The 22,097-nt window shown below is 45.4% G+C and overlaps 1 protein-coding gene across 21 annotated transcripts in view; it reads right to left on the bottom strand.

The window, feature by feature from the left end:
* Positions 1–22,097, bottom strand: part of SMARCC2 (SWI/SNF related, matrix associated, actin dependent regulator of chromatin subfamily c member 2) — a 47,846-nt gene extending 25,749 nt beyond the window's left edge. For 8 of the 21 annotated variants that reach the window (XM_053290982.1, XM_053290987.1, XM_053290991.1 and 5 more), the window contains exons 1-10: positions 21,866–22,096; positions 16,960–17,079; positions 15,666–15,751; positions 14,867–14,948; positions 14,666–14,758; positions 13,044–13,113; positions 3,237–3,306; positions 2,253–2,328; positions 1,886–2,017; positions 803–918 (exon numbers count right to left, since the gene is read on the bottom strand). In XM_053290982.1, the coding sequence (XP_053146957.1) occupies positions 803–918; positions 1,886–2,017; positions 2,253–2,328; positions 3,237–3,306; positions 13,044–13,113; positions 14,666–14,758; positions 14,867–14,948; positions 15,666–15,751; positions 16,960–17,079; positions 21,866–21,976 (956 nt within the window). In that variant the 5' untranslated portion in view covers positions 21,977–22,096. The other 13 variants (XM_053290983.1, XM_053290993.1, XM_053290994.1 and 10 more) reach the window with 5 other exon arrangements.

The following is a 22,097-nucleotide window of genomic DNA, read 5'->3' as shown; positions in this document are numbered from 1 at the left end:
TTCAGCCTTATAATATACTTTTTGAGATGCAGAAACCAGAACTGTATACAGTATTCCAAATTTAGCCACACCATAAATTTGTATAAAGGCATTGCAATATTAGCAGTTTTATTTTCAATCTCTTTCCTAATGATCCCAAGCATGAAATTTGTCTTTTTTCACAGCTACCATACACTAGTTCAAAGTTTTCACTGAAATATCCACCATGAGCTCAAGATCTCTTTCCTGGTTAATCACCAAGAGCTCAAACTCCATCAGGGTACATGTGAAGTTCTCTCTCTACCCCCGCCACTCCTTTTATTTTATTTTTTTGCCCCAGGGTGCATCACTTTACATAAATGTACACTGAACCACATTTGCCTGTTTACCCCATTTAGAGAGATTCTTTTGGAGCTCTTCACAATCGGTTTTGGTTTTCAACTCCCTGAATAGCATAGTGAGCTGAAAATGCCAGCTGAGAGATGAACTCATGTAGTTAGTCTGAGTAGAGACAGGTAAGAAGCACATTGGGCTAAGCCAGCACTTGGAATGAGCACAACAAGGACAGGGTCTCCAGATACAGACAGAGCTCCTAGTTATTCTAGGCCAGCCTCTTCCAACAAGCTATCCCCTAAGAAATGTGAAAGAAGATCTGGCTGTAGAAAATTACCCTGGCTTTTGCAAATACTTACCATACTTACGAGACAAAGCAATTTAAGAAGTATGGCAGAAAGTGCACAAATACACTGATAGAATCACCCTGGGTTGGAGCATGAATATGAATTAGCAACCAAGAGGCCGGTTCTGCCTCAGGAGTCCTCACCCTTTCTTGGCATTCTTCTTTTTAGCTTCTGGAGTAGGAGAAGGAGAGGGCGAACGTTTCCTTTTCTTATAGTTTCCTCCCTTCTTGTCCCGTCGATCTGAGTCAGGACTGTTAACCTAGAGGGGGGAAAGGCAACTGTGTTGGCAGTGGTGATGATCAGCATCTGCTGAGGAAGCAGAGAGTGAGAGTTGCTCAGGATTCCACTCCCTACTTTCCATCCTGAGATATCTGGAGTGGGCTTGGGCTCAGATTAAAAACTGTCAATAGACCAAGCGGCAACACACATTCAGCAGCCCTAAGTGATGCATCTATTGCTGGACTGTACTACTTCAAAATGCAGGTGGGGAGGTTTTTGGTGGGTTTTTTTTTTAAGTTAGATGAGTAGTTCTCCACTTGCAATCTGAAGTGGTACAGAGCAGCAACAGATGATTCTTGTTGATCATGTGCAGCAATTCTGTCTTGCTAGAACTTCTGGGCTTTAAAAAAAAGATCTTAGGTTATCCTAGAGATTTCTAAATTCTAAAAAGAGGGAAACCAAGGCTGAGAATGAAGCTGCCGCTCACCAAGCCATGTGTACTAACAGAGTCAGAAACATGACAATAGATTTTCAGATCCTAACCCACCCAGTTCATCTTCCTGCTCTAGTCCAGGGGTGGGCTATTTTTTATTTATTTTTTAAGAATCTCTATGATCCACTGAGGATTTTCAGACTTACAATTTAAGAATATATAATACGAATCTCTTAAAGAGTTAAGACATAACAACTAATCTGTGTTATGCAATTCTGAGCACATATTCTCACTAAAAATGTGCCCTGCTGGATCAGACCAAAGATTTACCTAGTCCAGTATTCATTGCAGGGATCCCAGCAACCAGCAGTGGCTGGGTGAGTCACTAGAAATTGGCCAGTGGTCTACCTTCTGCCCATTCCTGCATTACACCACACTTGCATCCCAGGAGGCGAGACTGGAACTGGTCGGGCTCCTTTGTGCTAACGCAATTCCTGTCCTCCCGCCCCTCCCCACTACTATATCCAAGTCTCTTGCAGGAAAACAACCTACAGCTTCTCTAAAAGAAACATACCTCGTCAGTGAGAGTCTTGGCAGAGATTTTCTTCCGACGGGAAACAGGATTCTTCTCATCATTTACCTCATAATCTTCTTCATTCATCCACTCATTAAAAGTGTCTGTATCCAGAATCCACTTCGCATGAACCTGGATGTCGGGAGAAAAGAGATCCATCACTGGGAACCCTAAGCAGAAGGGAGGAAGCACTTCTCCGCAGTAAATTATCCTCCCAAGGAGCAGAACAAAGGATGTTTCTGGCTCAGAGGAGCAACACAGAACTTTAGGGGCAACACAGAACTTTTCCATGATAGTTAGCTGCCAGAAGTAATCCAATCCCAAGCTATGCTTAAAACTCAATCATCAAATAAAGGTGACCTCTTACCTTACGGGGTTTCTCTGCTGAGGGTGCATCCTCCACAGGGGCTTCAATTTCACTGGCTGGAATCCAAGTGTCATAGCTATGAAAGAAAGCAGGCAGTGGTTCAGGAGATGAATTCAAAACCCACCTGTACTCTGCGCCCATCTCAAAAAACCCACCTGTACTCTGAGCCCATCTCAAGAAATGGGCACAGGATGGAACAAGCAAGTCCTAAGCCATCTGTAAGACACCATTAGAGAAAGGAAAAGACTACTAAGACTCAACCAGATTCAGATGCTAAAAAATGTACCTTGTATTTACAAGGACTGCCTAGAAGAATGCAATAATAGAGGACATATATATATATGATATGCAGGAGGGCCTCTGTATCCACAGGTTCTCCACTAATACCATGGATGCCAAAACTGTGAGTACCAAGGTATTAAATTATATGGGATGGAGGTGGGGTTAGGTTCCCAGAGGGTCAAAAATTGCAAGGGAAATGGCCAAAAAAATGTGTAAATGAGTGAAATAAAGTGCCCTACCATGCTCTGTGGGTCTCCAGCTATAAAGCAATGTCCCCCTCAAAGTCCAAGTTATCAATTTCCCCATGATTTTTCACGAAAAGGCTCCCTTTTACAAAATGGCGCCCGGAAATGTCTTCCAAGGAAATGGCCTCCAAGGTCATTTCTGGTTGTTTCCAAACTGCAGATACACAAAATTAATCCCTTTTTGGCCATGTTTTTTCCCATGTATGCCCAGGTCAGGTGTCAATGACTAGACTGTGGATACACAAAACTGCGGATAATGAATCCGCATATAGTGAGGTCCACCTGTCTGAAATAAATAAAATATGTTCAGGGAAGGTAGAAATCCACACAGATTAAAGGAAGAACCCTAGGAAGGAGGTCTCTGGGAGTTCTACATCCACGAACTGAGTAGAGAAGATTGTGGAGAACAGAACTGAGAGCATAATGAGAGGTCAGACAAATACTGGGTCCTGCTCACCTGTCAGGGTAGTAGCCCCAGTGCAGAAGGACTTGTTTGTCTCTCTTCATGATGGGCCGAACCCACTCTTCTGCAACAGAAAAGAAGTGGATCATTACGAAAGTATCAGTTTATACCAGAAAGGCCTTATTTTATTGTGTAGCATTTGCACTAAGCTGCACAATTTATTGTAAGCTGCTTTAAATCTCTGAGAGGAAAGTGGGGCAAGTTTTTTAAACTTCATGATGATGGAGAGCAGAGAGCAAGCACAGACATACAGTCAAGTGAAAGAGCTGGGAGCTAAACTTCATTCAGTAAATACCCACTTGAATGCTGAGGAGTAGGAAACAGAAGTACAATCTTAGACTTCCCTGTTCCTCCATTTCTTCTAACAGATTTTTTTGATAAGAGCAAGACTCACAAGTTTCACAAAAGGAAAGTGTTCTCAAAGCACATAAATATTTCCCATAGTCTTCCTCTCAGCCCCATTCCCCCTGACCTGGGCTTCAACAAACCATACAGAGAGCGGCATGCCTAAGTGTGGTATTTGTTACTGAGCTGCAGTTTTCTGGAAGTTCTATGCAATATTGTTATCGGGCAGTGTGGAGGAACAGCGCTCTATTCCTCCTAACCTTTTTAACACAGCCACCAAGTGGATTTTTTTTTTTTTTTTAATGGCAAGGTCTACTGCAACAGCCCTTCAAAAACAAAAACCCTTGGGAGTGCGGAAAGGCTTATAGGTGTCCGGTGGGACAATCAACAAGCTTCTAATTTTTTTTTTTTAACAAGAAAATTTACTTTTAGAAAAATTGGTTCAATTAAAACATTACTTTTGCAGCAAAATAAACCCTCAAACCAAATTCAAAACAGTTATTAACAGAGCAGGTTGGGAAAATAAAAACTGGAAAAATGCATCTACGACCTGACTCTATACTGGTCCCTACTCAAGAGTCCTCTGTGCTTTCTTGTCAGCTTCTGGCTTGCTCAGTGGTTCTGATTACAGTACAGGTTTGGGGGACCTGAATCCAGTCTAGCTCTTCTTTTTGATTTCAGTTGGGTTTCTCCCTCCAGCAGACTGACTTTCAGGACTCTATGTCTTCTTCAACCTTCAGCTCTGACTCTCTCCAGCAGACTTTACTTCTCTGGCTTCCAAGACTCTCTCTTGAACTCCTTAGTCCTCACTCCAGCAGACTCTTGACTTCTCCACCTTCCAGTGGGGGTGTGCAAACAGGTTCAAATCCAAACCAGTTCGATATCAAACCGGTTCAATTCAAAGGTTTGGGGTCAAGCCGAACCACCCCTGGTTCAACTTGACACTGGACCAAACACGGCTCACCCCCAGTTCAGGGGTTCAGCGAACATTTTTTTTGAGGGAAATTTTTTCTTCTTCTTTTTTACTTACCCCCTCCGGGGGACTTTCCCAAGGTGGCAGGGGGTCTGCGGAGGCTCCCCCTCCCCCTGCTGGCCTTCCATTTTGTAAAAATTGCCCAGTTTGGGCACCTTCGGCCCTTTCCGGGCCTATTCCCTGGCACAGCAGCTATTTTGGAGACTGCCGCGCCTGAGCAGTGGAACCCTGCGTGGGCAGGTCATGTTCAATGAACCGCCCCGGACCGAAGTGGTGTGTGTGTGGTGGGGGGAAGGTAGCCAAAACCAAACTGGCCCAGTTTGGGTTCAGTTCGAACTCAAACCGAACAGGGCCAGGTGGTTTTGTATACACCTCTATCTTCCAGGCCTCTGTATCTCAGGTCTCTTCACTATTTTCCAGGACTCTGACTAGCAGACTGCTGCTTCCCTTTCTAAACACTCCCAATATACAGTTTCTCTGGCCCAACAGTTCCTCAGCCCAGCCAATCAGAACAAAAAATTTCCTCCATTTTTTGAAATCTCCTTTCCTTCCAAAAACCAACTATCAAAATGCTAAACCAAAAGTGAAACTACAGAAAACCAAGAATGAACTTTTGATCCTGCCATCCTCCATGCACAGGGATTTGCAAGCACAGAAATCCTATTTACAATACTGCAGAGTTTTTATGAATATAATATAACAGAATTCATATATCAGGGCTTATTTACAAGTAGAGGTTTGGGAATATTAATACATGATACAATACAGGGTCTTATTTACAGAAACCCAAGAGGTCCAGGCATTGTTCCTCCACAGGCAGGATCAAGATTAAGTTAATAATGATTAAGTCCCGCTGAAATTAAGGGGAGCACAACTACCTTGTCTCACTTATTTCAATGGTCCCTAACTAGAACTAACTAGTCTGGATGCTGCCCATTATTTCTAGAACACATGGGCAATGCACAAAAATAAAATCACAAGCAGTACACTTGTAGGTGGCGCAATAGCCACCATGGAAGGATTCTTTAGTTCCTGACTGAGGTGTTAGCTCCTTGAGGTGCTGAGTGCTTTTGGTGGCAAGTAAGGGTGGATTGAGAGATAAGCAAAGTAGACACTTGTCTACAGCAGCAAATTGGCCCAACTCTGTATTCGAGACAATATATATCTTGCATTCCCTCTTGAGACTGTGAGACAGGCAGTGTCGGGGTCCAGGTGTGGGGATTCCTTCCAGAGCAGAGCCAGGGACAGGAGAGAGAGGGCTGCCCGACTGGAGTGGAAAGGAAGGGAGAAGAGAGGCGAATGGCTCAACACTGAGAAGATCCACTGTTGCAGGCAGCACACGCAGCAGAAGGAGGAAGAAGATTGCCAGGAAATTTAGGACCAATAAACAGAAGTACTTTTTCACACAACGCATAATCAACTTGTGGAATTCTCTGCCACAAGATATGGTGACAGCCAACAACCTGCATGGCTTTAAGAGGGGTTTGGATAACTTCATGGAGGAGAGGTCGATCAACGGCTACTAGTCGGAGGGCTAAAGGCCACCTCCAACCTCAAAGGCAGGATACCTCTGAATACCAGTTGCAGGGGAGTAACAGCAGGAGGGAGGGAATGCTCTCAACTCCTGCCTGCAGGTTTTCAGCAGCATCTGGTGGGCCACTGTCTGAAACAGGATGCTGGACCAGATGGGCCTTGGGCCTGATCCAGCAGGGCCTAAGATCAATGGGGGTGGGAAGCAGCTACAGTCTGCAAGGAAGCCAGGGCCAGGGGCCGGCAGGTCTAAAAAGGGCCATGCTCTTCCATCAGCAGGCTTCCTTCCGGCTCCTGCTCCCCGTACTTCCTGGTCCTCCCTCAGCAGCGGCAGCACACCAGAGCCTGGCAAGGGAGAAGCCTGCAGGAACACCTGCCCTCCCGCTCCATGTTGCCACCTCCTAGATCCCCCCGCACCGCTGTTGTTATATCCACCAGCCAGAATGGTGGGATATAACAGTTCTTTCCATGAGCTACTCTCAGGGCCCCGTCTCCCCCTGCAACTCCTAGCAGTGGTGCCAGCAAGAAGGAGGAACAGCAGCAGGCGGGACCACTTCCCAGAGCGTGAAGAGCGCATGGGCTGGCTAGGAGGCGGCAGTACAGAGAAAGGGCAGGTGTTCCTGCTGTCTTCTCCCTTGCTGGGTTCCAGCGTGCTGCCGCTGCACCATCACTGAGGGAGAGCCAGGAAGTGCGGGGAATAGAAGCAAGCAAAGAAGGCAAGACAGCCAGGCAGGTAGGCAGGACAGCTGGGCAACCCCAGACGCGCAGCAACTTGACACTGCTCCAGTAGAATGACCATGGATGTTTGAGGGTGGAGTAACTCCTTACTAGTCACAGCAGAAGAGAATAGTTTGTATTAGCCACTCTGACAGTCTTTGTCAGGAGACTGGCTTGCCTTTGTTAATGCCCTCAAATGCAACAGCGAGCCTGCAAGTACATCTGAAGTCTTCCGTACATGCGAGGTAGTAGGGTACGTCTCTCCTAACGTTCAGAGAGCACTCAGGTAGCGTTACAGGACTAGAAAAGAAGATGGGTAAGATTATGTCCTGGTTGATGTGGAAATCTGACACAATTTTTTTGGCAGGAATGATGGGTCAGTCCTCATGACCACTTTAATGGTATAGAACACCATGTAGGGAGTATCTATTCTCAGTGCAGCAATCTCAATGACTCTCCAAGCTCTAGTAATAGCTAGAAGGAAAGCTACTTTAAAGGATAGTAACTTTAAGGAGGTCAAAGCCAAAGGTTCAAAGGGATCTTCAGTAAGGGTAGACAAAACCAGGGAAAAGGTTCAGGGTTGCTTGACCGGGGTGTGGGGGAGAAGGTTATGTAGGCCCTTCAAAAAACATTTACACTCTGGGTGAAAAAAAACGGATTTAGATTCCCAACCAGGATGCATGGCAGACAGAGAATGGACTTTGATGGAAGAGTTTGACAGACCTGTCTGTTTGGTAGAGGTCAAATAGAGCAGTACTTGACACACTGAAGCTTTTGTTGGTTCAAAGCCCTTGGAGCGAGCATAAACCGAAAATCTTTTCCATTTGCAGGGGTAGTTCCGCCTGGTGGAGGCTTTCCATTCATGGAGGAGGATGTTGCTTAGAAGGTCAGCCTCCAAGCCATCATGTTCAAGGTTCTCAGGCTGTGATGGAAAATTTGGCCATTGTTCTGGTAAAGGAGTTTGGGGCGGTGTTGAAGCTGGTGGTGATGAGACCCAAGAGAGCTGGAGGAGGAGGGAACCAGAGTTGCCTTGGCCACCACGGGGTGAGTAGAATGCAATTTGTTTTCTGTAGGAATATTCTGCTGACAACCCTGGAGAATAATGGGAAGTGGGGGGATTTAAAAGGACTTGTCCATCCAAGTGATCTATGGAAGGCGTCCCCCTCCAGAGACCCTTTGGCTATCGCAGCTCTTGAGGCCAGGCATTTCTTGTTCTCCTTGGTAGCGAATAGGTCTACTTGGGGAGTCCCCCACAGTTGGAAAAGAAAGGCTAGGGCATCTACGTGTAGCTCCCATTTGTGCTGAGATGCATCACTTGTTTGTCTGCTGAGGCTGTTGGCTAGGATGTTGTGCGATATGCACCAGTCCCACATTTGGACAGCTAAGTTGCATAACGATCTGATCAGGAGATCATGCCCCCCTGGTGGTTCAAGTAAGCTATGGACATTGTGTTGTCCAATCATTACTTTAACAGTTCTGCCAGTAAGAAGAGAAAGAAAAGATTTAATGGCTAAGACCACCACCATCCACTTAAGGAAACCGATGTGAAGGAAGGCTCCTGGTATGAAAGCCTGCACAATCCTTGCCTATCAGGGAAGCGTCCGTTGTAAGAAATATTGAGGGAGCTGGAAGAGGAAATGGAATGCCACATTCATGTTCTCTGGATGGGTTCACCACGGGAAAGAGCCCAGCATGGATTATGGGGGGTTTAGACAGAGCCCTGGCTGTCCACAATAGGCCAGAAAACAGAGAGTAGCCACATTTGATTAAATGTTTTTAATCTTTTAAATTATTTTAATTGTTAATTGATTTAATGTTTTAAATTATTTTAATTGTAAACCGCCCAGAGATGCAAGTTTTGGGCAGTACAGAAATAGTTTAATCAATCAATCAATCAATCAATCTGCGGGTGGCGCATTCTGAGTTTTGCATAACTGACGGTTGCTGTGCATGAGGCATAGAAGATGCTGAATCGATTGAGCAGTCTGGCATGGATTCGAACAAAATGTGAAAACTGAGTTCTGGATTGTTAGCTGTTTGTCTGGAAGGACAAATGCTTACTTGAGGGAGGCATCGAGGACAGCATCTATGTATTGCACAGAGCGTTGTGGAGTCAGATTTGGCTTTATTATTAATTATTATTTATTCATTTAATGTATATACCGCCTGACTCTAAAGGCTCTAGACGATTCACATAAACAAAAACAAAACAAAAACAGCTATTAAACTCACTTTAAAACAATTTAACAATTTGAACGACAATTTAAAACAGTTTAAAACATTCAACAATTACTAAAAACCAGGCTAAAAAATGTGTCTTAAGGGCTCTTTTAAAGGTTTAAGGGCTCTTTTAAAAGCTGTTGACCTGGATGCCAAGTGTTTTGCTGTTGACCTGGATGCCAAGTGTTTCCAGAAGAAAGGGGACCTCTGCAACATGGGCCTGCAAGACATCCCAGTTGTTAGACATGATGACCCAGTTGTCTAGATATGGGAAGATGGAGATTCCCTGAGTCCTCAGGCAGGCAACTATGGCACCCATGCATTTTGTGAATACTCGAGGTGCAGTTGACAGACCGAAAGGAAGAGAAGTATACTGGAAAACTTGGTCCCCTACTGTAAAGCATAGATATTTCTGATGGCAAGGGTGAATTTCCATAAAGAGAGGTGGAGTCAAGAACTCTAAGGCATAGCTGGTGGAAACTATATTCAGCACCCAGGCTTTGGAGGTGACGTCAGGCTGCTAAGTAGGGGGTGAGCCAGATGGTTGAAAGAGTGGGCACAACGGCTTGCTTTGAGGCCTTCTGTGTTCTACTTTTTTGTTGCTGTTTCCCTCATTGAGTGAAAGGTCTCCTTTGTGCTTGAGGGTAGGAACGCCTGAAATCCCTCCTCTCAGAGTGCGGGAACAATGACCTGGGCCTGTCAGGCCTGCAAAACCTTTGACTGTAGGATTGAGTGGCTGAAGTAGAGGATGTAAAGCTATGGGCGGTGAATTTAGACTTTTTCATCCACTCCATAACGTCATCTGACTCTTTGCCAAAGAGTCCTTCCCCATCAAAGGGCAAGTCCTCGATCTTGTCCCACATGTCTTGTTGTAGTGAAGATGACCTCAGCCAAGCATGCCTGTGAAGGGAGACAGCAGTGGCCATAGTGCGGGAATCAGTTTCAGTCAAATGCTTCACTGTGCTGAATGACTGACAGGTCACATCTGCAGACTTTGCAAGGAGTTCTTTGAAACAGGCCTGTAAAGCAGCAGGGCATCCTACATATCCTCTTTGAATCCCTCCCAAATGAAACAATGGAATTTGGCCATACAGGCCTTGTAGTTCAAGACTTTTCATGCAGAGGGAAGAAGAAGAGTAAACTTTTCTCCCCACTGTTTCATGTTTTTGGTCCTCCTTATCTACTGGAGTCAAATGATGCTTTCCCGATTTAAAAGATAGGGCGCAGTCCACTACTAAAGAATTGGGCAAAGATTGCTTAAATAAAAAATGACAATGTTCCTGCTGCATGCGATAAAGGTTCTCAAGCCTACGAGAAGTTGAGGATGCACACTATGGCGCCTCCCAGACTGTTTTATCAGAATTAACAAGAATGGGCAGCATGGTTAGGGCTGCAGGAATGGAGATAGTTGTTGAGGCCATGAATTCATAGCCTGGATTACTCACAGTCTTTGCTGGAGATTTTAGCTCCAGACCAGGTGTCTTAGCCATTTCTGATACATGGATCAGATAAGATTTTGCCTCTTCTGATAGAGAATCCGGAGGGTTATTAGGTACATAGTCATCCGGAGATGTGCCTGACAGAGTCTCTGACACATTGGACTCAATATCTGAATCTGTGGTGGAAGTCAACATCAGGAACAAACTTATCAGACAAGGCTGGAGTAGCAGGAGGAGACAAGGGCTTAGCAGGCCACTCAGGGTGGATTGGGCCCTGAGGAGGTAGAGGAGGAGGAAGAGCTGGTGTAGTTGGAGGCTGTGATATGGGGGGTGGTGGTGTCAGCTGGACACTTAGTAGAGTCCGAAGGTTGACCCTGAGGAACCAAGGAAGCTTTAAGCTTGTTAAGTTTTCATAAGCAAAATTCTTCATAGTCGTACATATACGGAGAGTGAACCAGCATTGGGTCTCTGAAATGACCCATCCGTCACATGTAACCATGATCTAGAACACCTGAAGAGCTCCAGTAGTCAAGACAGTGACAGTAAGGTGACAGAGAGAGCAAGGAAAAACTTAGCTGCTCTTTCCATGATGAAAGGATGCATGCTGAAGAAGTGGCTGGGGTCACTCTAGCTGGAGAAGCTGATGGTATTTTCGGTACTTGAGGCATCTGGATGTTCATGCAAGGAGAATCCCTTGAATGTCAACCACAATGACATCAGAGGGGACTCCAGCATGGCCTCAAAGTCCAGAATTTGGATGTCATCTGATGTTGAGGGAAAGGCAATCCTGAAGGCTGGGGGAGTCAATGTCACTGAAGGTTGAAAACGAGAATATACTGATGCCGAAGTCCTCAGTCTTGGTGATGAGTGGACAGTAGAAATGAGTGACTGATGAGATGCAGTCTGTGCCAGTGTCAATGCTGATTCCGGAAAGCAGAGATCACTCAGTGTCGAAGGTGGAATATCCATTGGTTCAATGACTAGTTCAGGTGAAGATGATGATGAGTGAACAACTTGCACCATATGTGGTGTCTGTGTTGAAGGTAGAGAGGAAGACATTACACATGGCGGCAGTTGAGTCTGTGAAGCAGAACGGTGCTCAACAGATGACAGTATTGAGGACATAGACATGGAAAAAGGCTTTAGCTTCTTCACAGGTGGTAAAGTCAATGGAATCAATGACATCGGCAGTGGTTTAGAGACGGTAGCTGAAGGCATCAAAGATGTTTTATGATGCTTTGGTGTCGAAGAGGATTTGGAGTCCCTATGCTTTCTCTTCTTCTGTCAATGGTGCAACCCCTTCAGGACATCCTTAGGTTTTTTTGAAGAGTGATGCTGAGGAGTCTGAAGGTGGCTTCAATGTCGACACCGGTTTCAATATAGAGGTAGTCGATGTCATAGGAACCGGAGGGTTCATAAAGGGCAGGTTCGTAAAGCGAAGTCCTCAATTGAAGTTGTTGGCTTTTTCTTGTTTGGAGAAGGACAGACAGATCTTGCAAGATCTAACAATATGGTCATCTCCTAAACACAGCAAACAAAGCTCGTGGCAGTTGGACAACAGCAAAGTGCTGCGACTTGAGGTGCAACACTTAAACATTTTCCTTGAGTCCATGAGACCTGAGGTAAACAGTCCAATGGAGACTAAACGAAAGTCAAGGGAAGTCTGAGGTCAGGCCGAGAAAAAACACAGAGAAAGCCAAAGCCAAAACGTGAGGCAAAAGAGTAGTCAAGACACAGACCAAGCTCCAAAAAACCCCCAGAAACCACAGATATATCAAATCCAAATGTTAAGGAAAAGCACAGTCCAGAAACATGCCGAAAGTCAAAAAACCAATAAAACCAACATGAAAAAACACTGTTTTCTATATTCCAGAAACTGAGGCTGCGGAATGGATCCCGAAGGAAGTGCACACTACAGCAGATGGAAAGGCACTGAGGAAAGAGGCACCTTGCTGCCAAAGGACACCAAGCATGCTTCGCGTGCGAAGGGTGGGGCTTCAGGCTCCTCAAGGAGCTAACAAATCCTTCCATGGTGGCTACTGCACAGACGCAGAGCCCAGTGTTGAGAATGATGCCAAGCCATCACGAGGATCCATATCTTCTTGTACAAAATTTGTACAACTCATGGGGTGGTTGCAAACATATACAAAGAAAAATAACTGCTACAGCACTATAGATATGCAAAGGTATTGGGTGAACATCTTTGAGTAAAAATTATGAGTAAATTTATATTGTTATTTCCAACAGATGTATAAGTAATATCCCACTTTCCTTCTCCACCCCAATTCAACCCCTCTCACTTGATAACAAGCTCCATCACACTATTCTGATTTCAAATGCCATATCCTTTACTCCAGTCATTTGTGTCATATATTTCCTGATAGAACTACTGCAAGAAATGCTTGCAAAACTTATTGGTGAGCAGCACTTTATTCTGCCGATTGCTCACCAACATGTCTAACCCCATTCCAGGATGACAGAATCTAGCATGCATCATCAACTAGCAACCTTTCGGACCACCCATCAAGATTCAGATTAAGGCCAAAATTCCACCACTGATACAGACTGAAGTCTCACCTTCCTCCAGGCTACCAGGAACAGGAAAGACGATGTGAGAAGCATTATTCTTATCTTCAGTAACCGTTCCCTGAGAAAGAGATCAAAAGGGCCATAATAAAGACCAGACCACCGGACATCTGGATTCCAGGAGGGGGTTACTGGATGCAAGCTACCCAGAAAGGTGTTTACTCAGTTTAAATCCCTCTTCCTCAACCCCACCCACTGTCAAGAGAACCAGGGAAGTTATAACAGCCACTGAATCCCTCAACCCCCCTGAGCAATGAACGGGCAGTGCGCCCTCTTGAGACTGGGGGCCAAACCCCCTTGTTAGGATGTCACACATAGGGGGTGTGGCTGTGCATGCTTGCACACATGTGAAAAGTTACAAAGGGGAGCTGCAAGAGCATAAACCCTAAGCTGCTGGTGTGTTCCCTAGGGGCTACCATTCATACAAAGATTTATGGGCAGAAGGGGATTACTAGATGATCATGTGCCGTTCTATGGGAAAGGCTTATTTACAGGTGGCCCTCATTATTTGGGGGGGGTTCCATTCTCGCCAATAGGCACAAATACAGAAACTGCGAATAACGAAACCTTGAGTCAATGGGAATTCAGGAGTTAGGTTCCTAACCAAAAAAAGGGCCAAAAAAGCCAGGGAGGGGGGAAATAAAAGAAGAAAAGGAAAGCACCTTATTCTCCAGGTCTCTGGCAATGCCACCCAAAAACCACAAAAACAGCGGAATATTTGCCAACATTTTTTTTTAGAGTCACAAAATGGCTCTCTGCTGGAAAATGGCAGCCAGAAATGACATCGGAAGTTATTTCTGTGTCATTTTCAGCCACTCAAAATCATGGATAGGCAAATTTTGCCTATATTTCTACCCACAGATAATGAAACTGGGTCTTTAAGACCCAATCGCAGATACATGAAACCGTGGATACGGGGTCCACAGATAACAAGGGCCACCTAAATGTTAATACTGTAACTGTATTTTGAAAAGCAACTTGGTGAACAAAATAGAGTCATACCTTTGTGGACAAATTGCTAAAAAAAACCTGCTTGAAAATGGGGCATTTAGTCCCAGGATTAAACTAGACATTATTTTAAACACATATTTCAGGCTAGCATACATGTTTTAAATCCAGTAAACAACAAATAGAATGGGACTGTGGTATGAGGGAGTTTAACCCTCTGCACCACCATAGGACCTGATCTGGATCGGGAGTTCCTGTAGCTGCTACTTGCCTTGGAAAATAAGCTCCCACTGAGGCCAGTGGATGCCTTCCAGATCAAACAGCAGTCTCACGGAGTGGGAGGTGGAATTCAAATGGGGACCACAGTGGATGCCGAAAGCTAATGCCATACATGCACCACAGTAGTCCCAAACTGGCTGCTATTTACTGATCACACGCCCCAACCATGTGCTTTGAGTATCATCTCGTTTGACCCTAGAAGCAGTTGTTTTGGAGAAGAGACAGATTATATAGGATAGCAAAAAAAAAAAAGAACCATGGCTATCTTATTCTTAATCTCAAAGTAAACAAGCATACCACTAGCTCAGACATTTTCATCTAAACACACCTCATTGTGAAGTCTTGCAGTACCACAATTTGACAGCTGCTCTGCACTTGTAACCTACCTGGTGCCGTTTGATGATATCTTTCAGTTTTGCTTGCAGTTTAGGGTCAATGTCTGGATGCAAATAGATGTTAGGTCGGGAGAGGCAATTGTTCTGGAAAAGGAACAAATAGTGCCAATGAACAAGGAAGGAATGGTTTCTATACAGGGGTGAAGAACAGAATGGTTTCTATACAGGGGTGAAGAAAGGGAAGCACATCACCTGCACTAGAGATTTTTCAATGGTCATGAACATCTCCACATTGCGGTCCATCCGTGATGGATTCTGGAAATCGAAACGCCGCCTTATTGGAAGAAAAGAATGACTTTCATGAAAGTCACAGTTCACACCTTCTACATCAGCTACTTTACAAATTTTGTCTTCAGGAAAAGAGAGAAAGAGCATACCACAGAGCCTAATGTCTGAAGCGGGAGGACCTGATAAGGCCACAGAGCAGTAATTAGCACATGGACACATGGAGGTAGGCTCACTCTAAGAACTAATGGCCAAAATTAGGGCTGTTCTCCTGTCCATATCATTGCCTCTGGATGGTTGCATCCAAATGGTTGTGGACATACATACAGATATCAGACACAGCAACAACAGTTGGTTCCTCTCCACTCAACACTGCTTGTGCAATGACATTGTCTCACTGCCATCACTGTTTTCCAAAATACACAGGTATCATAAATTGTTATCCACTAGAGAGAGGAGAGTCAAATTCAAGGTGATTGCTTAGCAGGAAAAGATATACAAATCTGGTTCCAAACACATGCCATTCTTGTATAATCCCATCTTCCCACAAAGAGAAAGAATGAGACAGAGAAATCTGTGTTAGTTAACCTCTCATACATACTGTTACCCCAAGATTCAAATAACCCTCCACATGACATGCACTAAACCACTCAAGGGTTTGCTTGTTTATTCACAAAACCGAGAATCCTGCCCTATTAACATCACTAAGTTGGCAAGAGACAGCTCCTTTCACAGGATGGGGTGAGAACAGTAAAGAGGGGCTTACCATCCTTGATCACTCTTGAATTTATAGGCTGCTGCAAGGATATGACACAGGGCACCACCAGCTTTAAAATCCAGGAAGCATTTTATCTACAAAAGATAAGAGGTAGCAAGTAAAGAGACCCACTTAGATTTGGATGAGCTCCACCTACTTCAGAAGCCTGCCTTCTTAACACAAAACTCCAAGAACTCCCTGAAGTTAAGCTGGACAGCAAACTAATTCAGAGCATTTCACTCAGCCAGAGAAAGGACCCTTTTCTGGAGCGTCGAACAGGTCTGATCAGCTGGCGTTCTAGCCAGTTCAAAGGGGGGGTCACTTTAATGGAGAGGGTAGGTTCTTCCTACCTGTCCCTCCCTGCCTCACCGCTTTCCCCCCTCCAGCGATTGCTTAAAACCACATGGGTGCGGGACTGCAGTGTCCCCACTTCAGCATCGCCCAGCCTCCCCACACTCATGACCACCCTGAGCCACTTTTGGAAGGGCAGTATAGAAATCAAATAAATAAATAAATAAATAGACTGCTAAGCTAGCAAGGTCTTAAAGGGACTGTCAATAGCACAACGAAGCAATTTCTGTGTGTCCACCTGGATCAAAAACTGACACAATTATGTTCTCCGGGAACACAGTAATTAATGGTGATTATGGTCCTTCCCCTCTCCACAAGGGTATGTTCTGAGAAATCCCCCAAGTATCAAAATGTGTGAGTGCATTTGTAAGCAGTCACCATGTGGCTGCAGAAAAACCTGGTCCCAATAAAGCACATGCTTTACATGTGCAATCTTCATCATCTCCTACTGCAGCTGTTCCATACATTTAACACAGAATGTGAGGTGGTAGGCTGAGGTATTATATGCTTGTACAGTGCCACCTCAGGTCAAGGGTCATATTTTTAATGCTGCCACAATACAGAAAGCTCTCCACATGTAGTAAACTAGCACATCAAGACTGGTTTAGCACAGCTCTCTCCCCTACATGTCAGTTTACTATATGCAGGAAGCTTTTTATGTGAGGAGTACTAAGAATTACTCCTCATCTAAACAACAAAGCAATATAGTTTGGAATTATAATAGGTCAGCCTAGCACCTCATTCTGCATAAGGTGCAGCTCTGTTCTTAGGCAGAAAAGTAAGACGGACCTCTGCCAAAAAGAAAATCTAGCCACTGCCACTCAAGACTGACAGTACTGAGATGGACCACGGTTCTGTCTAACAGTACAAGCCAGCTCTTTAAAAGGTCTGCTCTCCTGAAGATGGGTTGCTTCCTCTGCCATACAGAGATCAAGAAGGTCGAGGCACTCACCGGCAGTTTGGTGAGTGGTGCATTGCTGACGTGCTTCCCAAACACTTCTTCTTGGAACTGTAGCAGCTGCACCACTAGGCTGGACAATGACTTATTGGTGGGTGGCTCTGCTTGGATGTACTATGGGAAGAAAGATGGAGACTTCAGATGAATCCTACCTTGAGGCTCTTTCAAACCAAACCCAAACCCATATGTGATTTGCATCTGCAAGGTAGACAGTATTCCTCCTTCAGCTAGTGGGTCTGGGTCATGGCCCACAGCTGGGTCATGAACTGACCTAAGGTGGGTTACACTAATAGTACCATCATTACCTTCCCCCTACCCCCTGAGAAAGAAGGAAAACTTATAGGGAGTAGAAGAAAGAGAGTGAGACGGAGAAAACATATACAACAAAAAATTAAACACTGATCTCATATTACAGGTTAGGATTAAAAATGGATTCCAGAGCTCACTGAAGACTATTAATGAAAGCGGATGCTTTTCTTGGTAGGAAAGAACAACACAGCTAGAGAGATCAAACTCCCCACACAAAATTAACATCTTTCTTTTTAGCATTTAGTCTATTAGATATATTATGACATTTAAAGTTCCTAAGAGAACTACAGGTGATGCACAAAACTGGTTCCAATCAAAGTAGAAACATGCAAATAGATTTTCTAGAAGAAAATGAACTGATACAAAAAGAATTTCTGTTTCTTTCCAGTGCATTTGTTTATACTTGAGGCAATTTAGCTCCTACACAAATATATCATCAGTTTCCATTGTCTCAGTAACCATCTTAAGAAGTGGGCAATGAGACTCCCAGCTCCAGAGCACGACAGACTTCTTAGAAACTAATTTTATGTCAGTTCGAGTGGCCCACAAATGAGACTGTCATCAATACTCCGAAACCTCGACTTGCAATATTCTGTAACACTCTTTGGGGGTAAAAAATAAATAAAAATAAAGAAGCACTACATCACTGTTCCATGTCTCCTATGATAAAACTGTCACGGATCTGACCTAGTTCACAGGGTCACTTCCTCAACATTTGAAAACTCAAAGGTTGTGTTTCCAAAATAAGAGGTTATTTAAAGTCTCAGGGCTCAGAACTTCCTCTCAAGATTTAAGGGGCAGATAGTTATCCAGTTATAAATTACTACAGATAAAGTTTCCATGGACTCAGATGGCTTGGAGAGAAAGGGAAATTGTGGCAATTCACAAGGTGTAATCCTGTGGTTCTGCCACATTCAGATTCTGCTCCTTCTTAGGGTCAAACCACACATCTGCAGGAGCTCATGCAAAAAAGGCATACTTCTAACTGAAAGCACCTCTTCTTCTAAAAAAGAAAAAGAAACAGATGGGGGGAAGAGTTGGGACTATGGTATGCAGAGATGTTAATTCTTCCCCATACACCATTTCCCCACCCCAAATCCCCTGCAAATCAGCTATTTGCTCCCAAAACAGCCATTCCCTCAAATTACCATTATTTATTTAAAGAGCCACTTTAGGTGCATATTGCTGCTTGGACGAATGATTCTCAGTGCAGGTAAAGGGCATGAGGGGAAGAGATAGTCTCTTCGTCACTGTGCACAGTGGTTCCAATCAGGACCCTCCCCCATTGTTGTTGGTTTTTTTACCAAAAAATGTGCTTCTGGTTAGAAGCACACTTCTTTAGTAGGCATCCCCATGAATGTGTGGTTTGACCCTTATGGCCAAATTAGATGCAACTAATGACATCACTGGCCCTGTCATGGTTCTCCCCACCCCCCAGTAAATAGAACTAGCAGGGGCCCTATCTAGATTTAGGACCATGGTGGGAGAGGCAGGGTTAAAGCCCTTCTACATCTTTATCTAGACCATGACCTCCAATATGCACTATTTACAGCAAATTTAAAAAAAACACAAAAACATCAGGGCCAATGATGTAACTAGTATAATTAACACTAGTTTGAACCTTTTCATCAACATCACCGTCATAATCCACTGTCCTCCCCTTTCCAGCATGCATCCTCTGCACACTAGCTGAGGGAATGGGTGGGAAAGGAGAATATTTTTGTCTCTTCACCAGCAAAGGACAGATACATCACTTCAGATATGTGAAAAGGAAAATTCTCACAAGAAGTCTGCCCTTGGACATACTCCAAGTGAAATTGTAAAAAAAAAAAAAGCATGTTTACTGAGAAGTAAGTCCCACTGTGTTCATGTATAACTAGTAGTGACAGCCAAACTATATATGACGTGTGTCCATCACAGATAGGATTAAAACAGAAAGTGAACTGGGTCTGGGGGAATTCCTTTTTCTTAGAAAAGCAGCTGTGGGAGAATGATGCAGCTCAGGACCATGGTGCACAATGAGGAGGGGTGAACACTTTCCCTTTGTAACATTTTGCTGCTGAAAATCTTGCCCCTCCCCCAATGCAGCTCTTTGCAGCAAATTACCATGGGGGTACAGGTAGGATGATTTTTACTGAGAAAGTTGCTAGTGACTGCCCGTCTATTAATGATGAGCTTCTTGGGATGTGCAGTATGGCCCCAAGTTCACCAGAAATATAAGCACTCCTCAGAAGTTCACTAATCAAATGAGGTCCAAAACATAGTGGTGGTGGATAAGAGGAGAATGGCTCTTATCTCACCTTTCTTAAATGGCAGCTCTGCAAATGGGTGTCACAGACCACCTCCTCGACTTGCAACAAGTAACTACCAAGGCTGCAATCCTAGGAACCCTCTCCTGAGAGTAAGCCTCATTAAACACAGTGGGGCTTACTTTTGAGTAACATGTATAGGATTGGGCTGAACTGCATAATATCTTATACAGCAATCAATAACTACTATGAATATGTATACACCACTTTTCAACAAAAGTTCCCAAAAGCAGTTTAGATAGAAAAATATAACTCAATAAGATGGTTCCCTATCCTAAAAGGGCCCACAGTCTAAAAAGAAACATAAGGCAGACAACAGCAACAGTCCTGGAGGGCTGCTGTACTGTGGATGGACAGGGATAGTCACTCTTCCCCTACTAAATATAAAAGAACCGCCACTTCAAAAGTGCCTCCTTGCTCAGTTGGAAGGGTTGACCAGAGCATGGCTAGAACATTCCAGCTATGCCTAAATCATCCCCTCCCCACCAAATCAACTTCATTTTGCTTCCTTATTATTAATATTCTGGAGCTGGATACAGAGGCTGTTAGTAGTGCTACTCTTGAGGTTTAGCTGCAAACAGCTAGGGGTAGGAGAGAGTCAAACATGCAGGGAAGTGGTGAACAGCAGGTCACAAGCTGTCACTCCAAGCACAGAGGGCTGATCTGCTGACTCAACCTTACTCTCTCACACACAAGGTCAAAGGTAAGAGCCTGGGAACCAAGAGCCATGCTGCTTGCAGAAAGGATGCAGCCAGTCAAGCAGCAGAGACCCCAAGATGGGAAAACCACCAGGACTTATTCCATGTGCTTTCATCTGAAACGACTGCCTATGTCGCATCTTCCATACACAAAAGTTATCTATTCACATATTCTACAGCTCCTTCTAGATCTAGGAAAAGAAAACTCTAAAGGAGAAATGCCATCAAGAAATTTTTTATTTCAGTTCCTGGGCCTCTGGCTCATTGTAGGGCTGGATTGGAAAACTGGAAGCTATAGGGAATCTATCATGTAAATGATACTGGATAGAGACAAAACAGTCACCTTAGGAGCGCCCCCCTCCCTACTCCTCAGGTGACTGTTTTGTCTCTATCCAATATCATTTATGTGATTATGTGTCATTTCAGGAAGAGCCCCCCTTCCTGAATAACATCTCATTGTAAGAATGAGGTGGATAGATTAAAGTGCAACAAACAACATATTTCCTATTTCTGTTTATACAAATCTACATTGGAAGAGATAAATAGAAGCAAAGCAGGACACCCATTGGGGATGAAGGGGGTGGCCAAAAACCTCTCCTGGGGGAATTCTCTCTCTCACACACCATTCTCAAAAGGCAAAATGCTTCACATCTTGTGGATTTCTGCAAACTAAAAGCTACAGTTAAAAGTATGGCGCTAGAAAATGAATTGCGGAGGTTAACTGTGGGTAGTTTCAGAAGGGAGATAAGCAATGTGAAAGAACACGAGGTCAGTGATCTCAACGGATGAAAGTTTCAGTGACCAAACTGGCAGGAACCTGCAGTTTCCAAGAACAACAAGGCGAGGGTAACAGAACTGCTGCTGACCGGGGACAAGGCGGACAATGGGGCGCGGGGCAGCAGCAGGTGACACCAGCTGCATGTGGGTGGTCTGGGAGAAGAAAGGCTGAGAGCAGAGACGTCAACTTGGGCTCCAGTTCTTCTGGAAGCCATCCGAAAGAGCAGGCAAGCGGCTCGCTTCCATCTAAAAGGCCATAAACTGGGACGTCGCTGCCAGGTGATGGGAGTCCGTGGCGGGGTGGTGGTGGTGGAAGGGATCGAGGGGGCGCAGCCTTCAAGAGACCCTTCCCGGTGGGCTGCAGCGGCCCGGGGAAGAGGGGCGCCACCTCCGTCTCTCGGGAGGGACCCCCAGGCGCGGCATCCCTCCCGAGAGCGCCCATGTGTGCGCGGCGCCTGCCTCCCTCCCTCCCTCCCAGACTTGCCATGCTTTTTTCAGCCTGCCGCCTCGGCCCCCTTGCCGCACCAGGCCCCACTTGCTCAGGGGGTGGGCGCGCAAGGGAAGCGGCCGAGGAGGCATGCACGAGGCGCGCGCACACACACCGGGCTGGCGAAGCGAGCCGGGGAGCTGCAGGGCGGCCGGCCAGCCTGGGGGGAAGGAGCGGGCGCCGTTCGCCTGCCCTCTCTCCCCCCGCCACCACCCCCCTGCGGCTTCCAGAAAGGAGCTTATGCTGCTGCCGCAACCGCCTGACTTGAGCGCCGAGGGCGGAGCGGAGGCAGGCCCAGACCTGGCCAGTCGGGCCGGTACCTTTTTGTAGTTCTTGCCCAGCCAGACGCGCGCGCTGTCGAACTGACTAACGGTGTCCGAGGCCTCGTAGTATTTGACGTTGGGGCCGCCGTCCTTCTTCCGCACCGCCATTTTCCCAGAGCCGCCGGCCCGGGCCGCGCCGCCTCGTCTCCTCTCCCCTCCCTCCTGCTCTCGCTCTGCGCGCCGCCACGGCTGGCAGCGCCCTCTGCCGGCGACTGCCCGGCGCTGCGCA

The sequence above is a fragment of the Hemicordylus capensis genome, chromosome 2 (assembly GCF_027244095.1).
Source record: "Hemicordylus capensis ecotype Gifberg chromosome 2, rHemCap1.1.pri, whole genome shotgun sequence".
Classification (NCBI taxonomy): domain Eukaryota; kingdom Metazoa; phylum Chordata; class Lepidosauria; order Squamata; family Cordylidae; genus Hemicordylus; species Hemicordylus capensis.
This window is presented reverse-complemented; position numbering and strand designations above follow the sequence as displayed.